We start from the raw sequence: 14,347 nt of genomic DNA on the forward strand, positions 1-14,347 counted from the left end.
ACCCTGTGGCCCCTGGCCAGAGCCAAGTCTGGTTTGTGGGGGTCGCTGGGGCCTCCTCCCGATGAAGGGAAGGGAAGATGGAAAACAAACCTTCAGCTGTCACTGAGTAGGCTGAGGCTTTGCGAGACCGAATTCCGCGGTTTGGTTCTGCTTCTCTTATGAAACTTGAGCAAGCTAGGTCGCCCTCTTCAGTTCTTCTGTCCAGCTTTCAGCGGAGGCCTCAAAGCCTCCCAAAGCCAGAAGGGAGTTTTGAGCTGATACTGAGATCAATGAGACAAGTGTGTGAGTGCGAGAGGGACTGGGGCCTGGAGGACAGAGATGCTTAGGGCAGGCCCAGGGACCATGCAGCCCTGCTCAGGGGACCACAGCCATCAAAGGCTCCCCCTTCCCCGGGGACCAGAGCCCGGTGGGTCCAGACGTTGAGGAAAAAGAATAATGTTATATTGTGCACAATATGTCTCCCTGTTTCGTCTGGAGGTGAGTGACACCAGTTCATCATTGTGGAGACAAGGGTGCTGAGGCCTGGGGCGGGCAGCCCTGACTCTGTGTCCTGTGCTTTCCCAGCGCTTCTCAGTGGGCTGCTGACACAGAGCGAAGGCTGAGGCTGGGCTCCAGGCCCCCAGAAGCGGTGGCTGGTTGAGGCGGGAGGGCAGGCATAGGGGCAGAAAGCCCTGGAGACCAGTGCTCAGTGTGCAAGCCGGTGACCGCTGTCCCGCTGGCCCTGCTGTCCTCAGTGAGCGGACACTCACCCCGAGGACAGGTGATTCTGTTGTCTCTGATTGTCTTTTGACCTCTTTTTTCTTTTCTCTGCCAGGAAGGACAGCAGTCTGTACCTTTGGAGAAGTCACCGGGATGCTCCAAGTTTCACCCGCCTCGTAAGTAAAAAAAACGAAAGTAAATTTAATTCATTTACTCTGCAAAAATCTGGAAGTGCCACGAGCTATGCACTAACAGTGAGCGTGTGGCCTGTGTGTGCAGCTCCGGTCACCGTGGGGCAGGGCCCCATCTGGGTCATGTTTTCTTCTCCTGTCCCTGCCCTTCCCGAGCCTCAGAGGTGCAGCCAGCTCTCCAGCACAGGAGTCTGCCTGCTTGCCTTCCGGTCCCCACGTCTTCCCTCCACTGGCCGCCCAGGCTCGTGGGGGATCCTCGGTCTCCCCCAGGGACCTCCCAGAGGGTGATGGTTTCTTCCTCCCTCCATCTGAGACTCAGCTGGAGCCGGTGACCGCCCAGCTTGGCCTCAGTCTCCCCATCCACAGACACGGAACAGGATGAGGAAACCTATCTCTGCCTCCCATTCTGCCCGTCGGGGAGAGAGGAGACATGTCTCCTGGTTTCCCTGCGGTTCTGACCCTCCTCTTTTCTGTCCTTCCAGGCCCTTGATCCTCGCTCGTCATTTAGGGGCTGGCTTTGTCTTCCTTCCCCTCAGATTGAGGTTCTTCTACCAACAGTGTCTTTTCAACGTGCTAAAGTGAAAGTCCCGCTGTTCTGGCGGCAGCTGGACCGCAGCCCCAGCAGCCGTCCCCGGGAGCAGCAGCAGCAGCCGCTAGCGGCTGCCCGGAGGGGATGAAGGTGGGCCTGGGCACACGTGTCCCCGACACAGTCTCCTTCTCCTCAGCTGTCCCCTCGCCTCTACTGCCCCCCGGGGCCCACTGGGCTCCTGGCCTCGTTTACTTACGCACCGTCCTGTGGGGTTCTCTGAGGACCCCGGGTCTGAGTTCAGACTTCTCAAAGGCCATTCGTCCAGCTCCCTCTGCCCCTGAGGTCCCCCTGCTGCTTTTCTGCAAGTCTGGGCATCTGCCCGCCCCCATGCACCGCCCCCATGCACCGCCCCCACGCACCGCCCCCCAACCCCTCTCTTCACTGTCCCTCCTCCATCTCCCCCTCAAAACTCCCACTGCTCTACAGGTCACATATCCAAATATTTTGTACCCCAGTGAGCCGTGGGCCCACATTCCTTCGCTCGGCTGTTTATCCAGCTGGTGGGCACTCATCGGGCTTGGGGAAGCTGCACTTGAAGGGTGGGAAGGTCACCAAAGGAGACGCATTCCTTTCAGAGTCTCAGAGGAAAGGGAGCGTGGGGGCCACCAGGACCCTTGGATCCGAGTCCCTCACTTTGTGGAGCTCCCAGCTTCTCCTCGCAGGCTCTTTCTCCTTGACACCCCTTTTCAGGGACTGCGCTGGTGCCCGGTGTGGGGGCTGTGAGAGCTAGGGTGGGCTGGAGGGTGAGGCTCACCCCATGGCGGCACTCTCTGGGGTTCAGTGGGCACGGGGGAAAGGAGTTTGGTGAGCTAGAAAGTACTGGGCAGGTGTTGGGGAAGCGAGGAAGGGAGAGGCCCTTTGTGGACCCCCGGCCATCTCTGCACGGCCCCCCGGGAGCCGCCCTCCCCCGGGCTGGCAGAGTCAGGGGGTGCTGCTGCGTCTTCCACTTCACCGAAGCCCCAAGTGCAGTGGGGGGTGCATTAGCAGCCCCCCTTGCAGGGAAGGAAACCGAGGCTCTGATGAGTGTGGTGGGGGCTGCAAACGACCCTTAGTGTCCTAGCTCTGGGTTGGAGCTCTGGTGGGTTTATGAATGAGCATTAAATCCTGAAAAAGTCGAATAAAGGGAATAAAATAAAGAGCAATCATGGACTGGTGATGACTGGTGTCCTAGAAGAAAGACTGTAATCTGCCCAGTTCTGTGTGTCCCTGGGTCCAATAGACACCGGTAACACTGACAATAGCAGTAACGTGGGCAGAAATCTGAGGGCACTGATCCGAGAGGCCAAGCCACAGGCCCGCTGTGCTCCTTATTTTGATGAGTATCCCGGCAGGCCAAAACCAAGGCCACCCTCTCCTTCCTCCCCTCCAGCCTGTCGCAGCCTGAGTTTCTTGCCCTTGCCCAGCTCGCACCTCCTGTCACCTCCACCCGGGCCTGCCCCTGGCGGAACTCCCGTGTTCAGTTCCGTAGCTGTTCATTTCACTTTGGATCCTGCGCGTCCTGAGGGTGGGGGCTGGCCCTGCGCCAGCTCCACGTCCCCAGTGCTGGCCTCACCACTCCCCAACCACCCCTCCACCGCGGCAGCCATGCGCTCACACGGTTGGATTTGGTTTTGTGACTCAGCCCTCTTGTCTTGGAAGGTCGTCCCGCCCAGAGCCCATGGAAGTGTGGTTGCTTGAGCAGAAGGCTTCCTGGGGACACCTCTGATGGATGGAGACTTGCTTCGCTGGGTGAGTCCGGCTTTTTCTGATTACACTCTAAAAGCATCTGTGCCTGGGACTCAGGGCCAGGCTTGGTGGAGATAATGCAAAGACAACAGGTGATCAGAGAAGGGCTGTGTGAAGGCCTCGGGGGCCCGAATCCAGCTGGAGCATTGTCAGGCAGAGGCTGGGCCGTTTCTGGCAGCTGCTTCTCTGAGTGGAGGGCAGGACTGGCTGGTGAAGGCCCTCAGAAGTTGCCCAGGGCAGGGAGGTGAGGTCAGCGGGGGCTTGGGCCCAGACAGCCGACCAGACACCAGAGCCCTTTTTGGTGGCTCCAGTTGGGACAAGTAACCTTCACACCCCTGTCCCCAGGGAGTCTCTTTTACAGATTATGCAGATAATTGCTTTTGGTTAACTCCCTTCTGTAATGGGGAATGAATGAGGGGGAGCGTGTGAGGTTTTCCCATAAAAGATACTAAACTAATTACAATTTATTGAATGTAAGAATTCTTAAAAAAAGAAATACATGTTTATAGTAGAAGTTTGTGAAAATGCTAAAAAAAAAAAAAAAAGAACAAAAGGACGAATAGGAATCAACCCTGGTCTCACCACTCAGAGATGACCCCTGCCAACATTTTGGTAACCAGCCTCTGGTCTTTTGTTTTTGCCTATGAATTGCGTGAGTGTGAGTGTGTGAGTGTGTGTGTGTGTGTGTGTGGGTGGGTGCATGTGTGTACGTTATGTTCAGTTGGGTTCATCACACTCATCCTAAGTTTTCACCTAACTCCACACCTTGAGCGTTGTCCTGTCATCAAGTAATTTCCTGCCCTGTGATTTTTTTTTAATGGTTACATCGTGTCCTAGGGAGTGACTATATCATCGCTGATTAAAATGATCCACTCTTGCCAGATGTTTAGATAATTTTTAAAAGTTGGATGGTGTAAGTTGGGGTGAGCAACTTTGTCACTCCATCTTCACATTTGTCTCTGATTTGTTTCCTGCAGTGCCTTCTAAGAGTGGAATGGTCGTGTCAAAAGATGTGAGCGTTGCATGGCCACATTCCCCTCCCTTACTTAGACTTTGCACCAACTTACGTTCTCAGAATTAGTTTAAGAGGTGACTGTTTCTCTGGGAATTATCAGGGTTTTAAACATTTTCCAATTTGTCAACACATGCTATTTCATTCTTTTCACTTCCAGTTCTTAGTACCCGTGATAAGAGCTTCCCCACTGTGCCTTTACTGGTTCTTTGTATCTGAGTTGCCAGTTCGGGTTCTTCCCATTTTTCATTTAATTTTATTTTTGTCAAAGCCATGCCTATGCCTCATTTTAAAAGTCAAATAGTTTTACAAGATTCGGTAGGAGCCTCAGGTCTTCCAGCCTTCCCTGCTCCAACCCTATATTCTGCTCCACAGAAACAATAGCTTTTAATTCTTTTAACTGATTCTTTTGACACTTATATCCATTCTTCTAAGTAACATTCTTATTTCTCTAGTTCTCAAAACATTTTTAGCTTAGGCATTATCTTGCCTTTTCAACCACAGAAGAGGAAGATTTAACTTTCTTCCACAAGTGCCCTTGGCCTCAGCACACACAAGAGTAGTCCTGTATCTCATCCTTTCAGTATATGTAGTTCACAGTTTTGGTTTGATCAATATTCAGTGTTTACATTATTGTAACAGTGTTAACACCCTTGACTGCTGAACAACAGCATATGATTATTTACTTCTCCTTACAACCTTCTTTTTTCTCTGGAGTTAGTAACTGTCTTGTTGTTTGTTTCTTTTTTTCTTCTCTCTTTGATAGGTGTGTTAGTTTTTAATGAATTTATCAAAGATTTATCCAAAGCCTCTCAATACGTTCAGACATATTAGTGTTTCTTGTTTTTATTTAATGTGTTTTATCTTTCTGAGGAAAACTCTTCCTGGAGCCTTCTTGCCTGGATTGGTTGATCATTGGGCTTCCTGCCCTTATCTTAGGATCTCCTTCTCATTCTTTTCCTGGGGATTTCCTTAACCATCTCATCTTTGGTTGGATCCCTGATTTTGTAAATCCTGCGTTACCCTCTTTTTTTGTTTGTTTCCTTGTTTTGCTAAAGTGCATCCTCTAGAAGTTTCCTGAGAAAGGATTCATGGAAGGCAAATTTTTGGAAACCTTTCACATATGAGAAGGAAAAATGTCTAGTCCTCACTGGCATTGATAGTTTGGCTGGGTATAGAATTCTAGTTGGTAATCTTTTCTGCCCTGCACCCCGAGATTTGGAAGCATAAATAATTGTCTTCTAAATTCTAGCATAGTTGATGAGAAGTCTGAAAACTTTGTGATTCCTCATCCCTTGTATGTGATCTACCTCCTCCTCTCCCTTTCTAGAAATTGTAGTGTTTTCTTGTTGTCTTCTGTACTTTAAATTTTATGTGTATGTGTCTGGATTTGGATCTATGTTCATCCATTTTGCAAGGCCCTTTTGATCTGAAATCTTGGGTCCTTCAGCTGTGGAAATGTTTCCTGAACAATTCCTTGGTTCGTGTCCTCCCATGTGTTTTCTCTTTCTAGAACTTGCCTTGTTTGTATGTTGATCTCTTTGAATGCTTCTCTAATACTCACATATTTTCCCTCTGATTTTCATCTCTTAGTTTCCTTGTTCTCTTCCTGAGAGGTTTCACTGTCTTCCTCTTTTAAGCATTTTCACTTCTGCAATCTCTGATTTTCAAGATTTTTTGTTATACCCTAAGTATTATTTTATAACATTTTGTTTCATGGATGTAGTTGCTTCTTTGATATTCTTGATAATATTAATAATAGGTTTTCTGAAATTTTCTTTCTCTTACAGAGTCTCCAAGCTTTTTTTTCCTTCCAAGTGTTGGTGTCTGTAACTTCTATGTTAGGTGCTTTCCTCAATTTTGTGTTCATAAAGATACATGGATAGAGATGATGCATATACAGACGATACTGAGATATATGTGTATAATGCACATGAGCAAATACACCAATGAGCTGCTTGGAAGATCTCAGTATGTGGTTGGACCTTGGGAGCTACAGGCATTACTGTCGAATGCGCTAACTGGTCTTTCCACTGGGGAACCCCAGGTTTTAGCATTTTAAAATCTTTTCCTTTTAGACTGCTCAGATGCTCCAAAGATGGTTTCTCAGTTTCTAGCCTAGGGTATTACTAGCTTCCAGTGCTCTGGGAGGTTTGTGGAGGGAGGTGGGCTGGCCTCAACAGCCAGCTTGTAACACGTGCCTTCTTCATCTTTTAAATTTAGAACTCTTGCCCTCAGCTGAGCCTGTATCTCTGTCCCAGTCGACTCTGCTCTGCTTTCTCCATGTAGCACGTTTCCAGTCCCCTCTCAGGGTTAGGGCGGCTCTGCGGCTCTAGGGTGAAGGCTTTGGGACCTGTCTTTGACAGACGTTTAGCTGATTTACCTCATGCAGGCCCCGGTTTCCTGGCGGCACCTGGTGCTGTCAACTCCTGAGACTTCTGTGGTTCCGTGGAAGACGGTGGGCTGTATTCCAGCTTTCCTCACTGCCAGCTTAGGAACCCCAGCTCTGAGTCAGCTACCACTCTCCTCCTCTCATCTGTGTCCCTGTGCACTTGTGCTCAAAATGAAAATCTCTTCACTTTCATGTAGCACAGTTTCAAGAGAGAGGGCAGGTGAACATCTATATTCAACCTCCCATATTGAACTGAAAATCATTTACCTATTTTTCTCTATTGGTGTATTTAAAATTTTTATTTTATAAGGCCTTTCAAAATAAGAATAGTAACTCTTTTCCCATATATTATCAGTGTTTTTTACCGTTTTTCATTCATCATTCCATTTTGTTCATGGAGCTTTTAAATTTTTTATTAAAAAATTTATGTTCTAAAAATCTATCACTAATTTTTTGAAAGACCTTTCCCACTCCGAGCTCATACAATCACTTTCGTGTTTTGCTAGTTCTTTCATGATTTCATCTTTATATTCAATCTTTAATCCTTTAATTATTGTGAGAAACAATTATATGCCCCATTTCCGTGTTTACCACATGCTAGATACTTTTGTAGTTTTTGATTCTCGTTGTGGCTTTCTGTTGTGCCATTAATCTGTCCATTCTTACGTTAGTATTGCTTTGTTGTAATACACTGTATTGTTATAATATGTATTATTATTAGCAATAGTCTTCTTTTATTCTTATTTTTCAAGATTTTCTTGATTAGTCTTACTGTTTATTCTTCCAGGTGAATTTTAGTGATGTGGTGAAATTAAAAACATTCTTTATAGATTTTCTGTGGAATTTTTTAAATTGTTAATGAAAGAGAATGGATTTTTTTTTGATACTTGGCTTTGCATATTTTACAGTTTACATATATTCACAATTTGTCAAATTTGACAAATTCACAATTTGTCATTAAATTTATTTCAAGGAATTAAGTATTGCTTCTATTGTGAATGTTTCCTCTTGTATTTTCTAACTGGTTACTACTGGTCTGTAGAGAAGAGATTATATTTTTATTGTTATTGGTTGTCTCATTGAATCTTCTCATATGTTCTACAAGTTTTAGCTGAATGTTTTGGAATTTCTGGGTAAAAAGTGATTCATATCTATTATAATCCATCTAATTATAGCAAATTTTAAAAATATTTTCTCTCTTCTATTTCTCTTTCTTGTCTTATAGTGTTGGCTAGATCTTCCAAAACATTAAAGTGTTGATAACATAAATCTTTGTCTCATTTCTGGCTCATGTTAAGTATGATAACAGTTAAATTTTTTAGGCTGTGTGTTTTTTATAATGCTAATGAAATATTTGTTTCTACTTCATATATGATTAAAATCAGGAATGGAATTAGAATTTTATGAAATGCTTTTTTGATATATATGGAGATATATGTATTGTTTTTCTCTGTTGACCTATTGATGCAATGAATTATAATAATGTTTCATAATTTTGAAACATTTTTGGATCAACTTCTATCTGGTTATGGTATATTGTTCTTTTAATATACTACCTGATTTGCTTCTCTAGTATTTCATTTAGGACTTCTCAAATTCATTTTTTTTGTTTATTTGGTATCAAAGATACACTGGCTTTGTAAAATGAATTAGGGAACATTCCATCTTTTTTCTATATTCTGTACCATATATACATCATTTAAGTGACCTATTCCGTGAAAGCCTGAATGAACTCAATCATATAACTTTCATGGGATAATTCTTTGGCAATTTTTCCTATTTCTTCTGTATTTATTGGATTCCTTAGATTTTCTACATCTTTAGAATGTTTGCTTCTTTTTCTAATATAGCTCAGTGTTTAAATGTGCAGGCTCTGGAATCATACAACTTGGGTTCAAATTCTTGCTCTGTCATTTCTCATGTGACATCAGGAAAACTGTATCTTCTCCCTAATTCTTGGTTTCCTCACTTGTTAAATGGTTAAATGAGAGCCTGTAGCTAACAGGGCCACTGTGAGGACTAAAGAGATAGAGTACCTTGCACTGTGTTTGTCACATAGTGAGTGCTCAGTGATTCTTTAAGCTAATGTTAATCCTAGAAGATAATTTATTTTTCTGAGATTTAAATATTTCTTAGCATAGAGTTATAAATAGTATTTTTATAATAAAAGTTTATCTATTTCTATGCTTATGTCATCTTTTTCATTCTTAATTTTGTGAATGTGTACTTTATCTCTTTTTCATTATATGAGTTAGAGGAGTGTCTATCTTAGAGGTTTTTCAAAGAATGAGTTCTTAGAATAATTTATCAATGCAACTGTGTGTGTGTGTTCAAACTCAGCAATATTTGCCTTTATCTTTATTGATTCCTTCCTTCTTTTTTCCTTGAGCTTGTTTCCTGGATCTGTCCCTGTGCCTTTTATGCTATTCTTCTTTAATAATGAAAATATTTCATGGTATGAATTTGCCTCTGGTTGCAATTTTGACTGCATGTCGGAAGCTTTAATATGTTGTCTTTTCAACATTTTTAAATATTTGTAATTATGCTTTCCATTTCTTCTTGCTCTTAGAAGAAATGACTGAATTAAATGTGCAAAAGTAGAGCTTATTCTTAATTAATTTCTCATTTATTTGGGCCATGTGTTGCTGCTTGTACTTTTTTATTCAATTGTGGTCATAGTTCATTGTGGCTAGAAAATGTGTCCATACAAACCAAAGTAGGTTTGTATGGGGAATTTATGGGTGTCTTCTTTGTGCCGTATATAAACACTTTTGTAAATGTTTCATGGACTGTTAAAAGTAAGGTGTACATCCTGCTTTTAGGATACATATTTCAATGTAAAGTTATTTCATTTCACTAGCTTTTTAGTTGATTCTTTTGGATATTCTTGGTAAAGAATTAAGCAATCTATAAATAACCGTAATTTAAATCTCATTCTAATAATTCATAGCATTAATCTAATTTTTGTTTTGTTATATTGGTTAGGGCTTTCTGGGTGGTGTAAACAAATATTGGTGAAGTAAGCATTTTTTATTTCTCATTTTCTCCTAAGTACGGTGTTGCTGGCCTCTAGATTTGAGGCATGTTTGTCATTTACTTTTTGCCTATTTGATGTCTTTAGGACTGAGAGGGACACGGAAACTGTTTTTCCACCTGTTGCCCCATTTTTGATGCTGTTTTGTTCCTAATGTCAACGTTCGTCAATGTCCTGTCATCACTGTGGCTTCAGAGGTGGTTTTCATCGACCTGTTTAATGACTTTGCTCTTGGGTGCTTGAAACTGCAGGAGCACCTCTGCTTCATTTTCACTTATGTTCCTGAGTTACGTAGCCCTGCTTCTCATATAATTGTTTCTGGAAGTCTCTATTTAAGGCAGAGTCTTGTTTGAAAGTTGAACCTGAGACTTGCATGTTCCAAAGAATTCTGCTCCTCGAGAGCTCAACATTCTGTACCTTTCCAGGCAATTTCTAGCATTCCATGGTGGTTCTTTAATTTTGTTCTTTCCAAACACATAGCTGACTGCCTTGAATTAAATTATTGAGGCCAAGGATTGGCCACATTGGGTTCACCTAATGACTTCCATCTTTGTCTTAATTTCTTAAGTGTATACGAGATCTATGCTCTTAACCACAGGTATCAGCAATTTTATTTTTCCGCTTTCTGCTTATTTTTATAAAACAATAAGAGCAAAATGTAATTAAATACTGCTTTCAAATGCAGCCAAGCCCTTTTATTCAGACCAAATATTACCCAGAAGCCCAATAAGAAAAATAGATCAAATCAACGCTGCCCTGTGTGGAGCTGGGTGGAGACCTTGAGCTGTGGGCACCATCCCAGCAGTGACAGGGGTGCCTCTCCGAATACCCTTTGAAGGACTCTGCACTGAGATCTTTAAGCAATTGAGCAAACAAATGGAACAAATTGCTGTGTATGCAAGACTGGGGATACCGTTGATAGGGAGCTGATTGCTGGCAGATGGCTGCTGTGTAAATTCCGTGGTCTCTGAGATGTCAGTGCGTGATTGTGTGGGCTGCCTGAGAGTCAGACACATGAAGACTGAGTCCTAGTTATCGGTGTCCATCCCTGGGATTCGAGTTTTTTTGAGTTAATTTATTTAAAGTGTGCCTCAAGTAGATACCACATGGCTGGATTTGAGGATTTTGACTTGCATTGAAAACTCCCCCTTTTAAGGATGTATAACCCATTTATCTCTCCCCACTCCCACTGGATTATCTTGTTTGAACTTTAAAAAATTGCACTTAATGCTTGTTTTATTTTTTCATCATTTTTTCTTTACTGCTATCTTTTATTATATTATATAGACTATATATTTTTTTTAAAAATTTCTCTGATGATTCAGAACATATACAACTAATTTCTAAGTCTGTTAGTGCTTATGTCTAAGTAAAAATAAAAAAGCTTATATTTGTATTTCACTATGGTAAAAAAAAAAGTGAAATAGTGTTCTCCTCACTTTGCCCTCTGTGTAATTTTTTTGTTTTTTAGGGGGAGGTGAAGTAATTTGGCTTATTTATTTATTTATTTATTTTAATGGAAGGACTGGGGATTGAACTCAGGACCTCCTGCATGCTGTGCACTCACTCTGCCACTGAGCTATGCCCTCCCCTCTCTGTGTAATTATTAAGTTGAGGATGTATCTGTTTCTGCTCACACCTCCTGCGTATACCCTCCCAAATACTAAGACATGAGTGGGTTTTACTGTGTCTCCTCTACTCACCTTCCCTGCCCCCGCGTGCTCGTCTTTGGGAGGAACAACTTGCCCCTCTGCTTCCCGTGGGCAGGTCCCCTCTACAGCAGCAAACCCCGTACCGTTTCTGGACTATAGATCGTGGAAGCCTGAAACTCACCACGCAGTACACATGCATGATCACATATCCGTGTGTGGGTGGTGTCTGTCTTTCTCCCATCTAGACTGAGAGCTCCTGGGAGGCAGGGACACTGAGTGTCGCCCCCCGGCAGCCTCCCCCTCGGCCCGGAACTCCTGCTAGCACGTGTGTGTTCACGGCTGAGTGTCTGAGAGGTTGAGTGGGTGACTCAGCACGAGGGTGAGTGGCGGAGGGGTAAATGTGTGCATGAAGGAGTTTGTGAGAAAGAGTGGCAAATGGATGGGTGGGTAACAATGTGCAGTTGGACGAATGGCTGGGCAGGTGGACAGGTGAGGGATTGGAGCAATGCCTGGGGCCTGGGGAAGTAAGAAGGGCCACCAGCGATCTGGAGTCAGGAGATGTTCACATCAGGCTGGGTGTCCGCGTCTAGGGAGGCTGGCTGGGAAAGTTGGGCTCACCTGCTTCTCTAGAGATCCAGAGGGCTAGTGTGGGGACACGTGTCACTTTATCCAGGAGGACAAGGGTACTTTCGGGGTCCATCTCTGTCACTGAGAGTTGTCCATTCTTTCTCTGCTGACTGCTCTGTGGACTACCCGGTGCTGGGCACTGGGGATGCCAGGTTAAGGCCAGTGACCCTCTTCCCACCTCAGAGGAGTTCCCACACCACGGGGAGACGGGGGTGACTTCTCCCATCACGGACACAGAGAAAACAAAAGCCATCAAAACGGACCCCTGCAGCTTCCCACCAGTGTCCCTGCCCCTTTGCTTCTGTCTCCCTGTGGCCAGTGGTGGAAGTGACCTGCCGCTGACCCAGTTGAACCCGCCACCTGGGCTTCGGACCCATCCCTCCAGCTTCTAAGGAGTCACATCGCCCTTGTCAGCTCCCCTGTCCCGGAGCCTCCCCGTTGGCTCTTACCCAGACGTGGTCCTTTGAATCAGAAAAATGTCAGGCTTCCACCTCCTCCGTCTAGCGACCACCTTTCTTGGTATCTCATTTCTGTTTGACTTCTGACCCGACTGCTCCACTGAAAGTGCCTTCGTCAGGATCACCAGTGCCCTCCATCCACTTGCTAGCATTTCTCACCAGCACTTCCAACTCGGTGCACTCAAAACAGAGCTCCTGCCCCCACAACAAGGCTCGTTCCTCGTCTGCTGGTCCCCAGCTGAGAGGGTGGTGCCGCTCTCTCCTGGCTTCCATCACAAGGAGCCTTGACATTTTCTTCTTGCTTCCCACTTCTAACCCACATCTGAGACCTTCCCAAGTCTCCCATGATCAGCTTCGTAACTAATCCCAAGCATGTTCACTTTTTCCCATTTCCATGGTTCCTACACTGTCCGGGGTGTTGCTCTCCCTTTGCGGACTCCTGTACTCTTTCTCCCTGTCCTCACTTTTACCCCCAACAGTTTCTTTTCACATCCGCAAGAGATACCTTATAAAAACAGGGAGCTCAAGTCCTTTATTCCCTCAGCTTGAGGATAAAATCTGTCATCTTTAACCTTTGCTGTAAGTTTCTGAATGATCTAGTCCCCACCCAGCTCCTCAGCGTCATTTCTGGCACATTTCTGGCTCTGCGTGTTCCATTCATGTAGATGCTTTTTTGGTTACCATGCTGTATCCAGACCATGTGCCATCCAGACTATGCTCCACCTGTCTGGCCCATGAGCCTTCTATCTGGTCCATGTGCCATCTCGTCCATGAGCCATCTGTCTGGTCCATGCTCCATCTGGTCTTTGCTCCATGTGTTTCATGCTAACTCCAGTCCATGTTCCATCCATTCCTCTGCTTCAACCCTGCCTTGTCTTCTCTTGGCCCCTCTCTTCCCAGCTTAGTCTCATCCTTCATCTTTCACTGTACACTTCTTCTGAGAAGCTCCCCCCGGATTGGTCAGATCTTCTTCCCTGCTCCTTCCCAGCACTTTGGCCCCTTTCCATTTTGAAATCAATGTACTACAATAATGTGAGTCTCCCCTGCTAAGCTGGAAGCTACAGCAGGACAGAGACCATGTTTATTCACAACTCCAGCTCCAGCTTCTCATGAGTTTTTGATAAATACGGGCATATTTCTATGCGTGACAAGATGGAAGATGTGATGGAGATGGAGGAAGGACACAGGGAGGGTGCTGTGGAGGGTCAGGGGAGATGCAAAGGCTTGAGTTGGCAGAGGCAGTGCCAGGGCTCAGGGAGCAGGGAAGAGTTTGGGGACGAAGGCTGAAGAAGCCTTGAATGCTGTTCTGAGGAGTCTGGTCCTCAACAGCCAGATAGTGAGCAGGGGGCTGACTGCCCTGCCGTGGGCTTGAAGGCTGGAGGACAGCCGTGCCCTCATCGTGGTGCCCGGGGTCCCATCTTTGCCCTTTCCTTGGAGACTGACCAACCTTGTGGCTATGGCTGCCATTCGTGGGCTGGGGCCTGGTATTGACCATTGAGCTACAAGAGAGGATGGAGAGACCCAAGGGAGACCTCTGGGAGGAGGTGGGTGTTGAGCATGATCTGGAAGAGGCCACCGCCCACTCAGCTCTGTGGCTGGAGTATCCAAGGCGAGTGTGGTATGTGGTGAGGGCTGGCAGAGCTTGGGTGAGCCTGGGCTGGTCGTCACCCAGAAGTTGAGGGTCCCCCTTTCACATATGAGCTTCCCAGTCTGCCATGCAGAGCAAACCACTGGCCTTCAGCATGACTGAGGGATAGTTGACTATGGAATGGCCAGAGCATGGTCAGTGTAGCATGGTTTGCCTCTTCTCGACCTTTCCGAGGGGGCATGGCCTTCCTAGGGGAGATGCTGCTTCAGGGTGGAGGTGCGTCTTCCCTATCAGAGCTGCCCCCCAACACTTGAGGGGCTCAGTTGATGCTCACCATGTGCCTGCTTCCCGTTGCCAAATCAGGCCTCAGAAGGCTTCCT

The 14,347-nt window shown here is 45.6% G+C and overlaps 1 protein-coding gene across 1 annotated transcript in view; it reads left to right on the forward strand.

Moving 5' to 3' along the window:
- LOC116153619 (uncharacterized) overlaps positions 1-14,347 on the forward strand; it is a 136,246-nt gene that overhangs the window by 114,720 nt on the left and 7,179 nt on the right. The window contains exons 59-61 of the mRNA XM_064486257.1: positions 815-875; positions 1,373-1,569; positions 3,118-3,207. Of these exons, the coding sequence (XP_064342327.1) occupies positions 815-875; positions 1,373-1,380 (69 nt within the window). The 3' untranslated portion in view covers positions 1,381-1,569; positions 3,118-3,207. The remainder of the gene's footprint in view (positions 1-814; positions 876-1,372; positions 1,570-3,117; positions 3,208-14,347) is intronic.

The sequence above is a fragment of the Camelus dromedarius genome, chromosome 5 (assembly GCF_036321535.1).
Source record: "Camelus dromedarius isolate mCamDro1 chromosome 5, mCamDro1.pat, whole genome shotgun sequence".
In the NCBI taxonomy this organism is placed as follows: Eukaryota; Metazoa; Chordata; class Mammalia; order Artiodactyla; family Camelidae; genus Camelus; species Camelus dromedarius.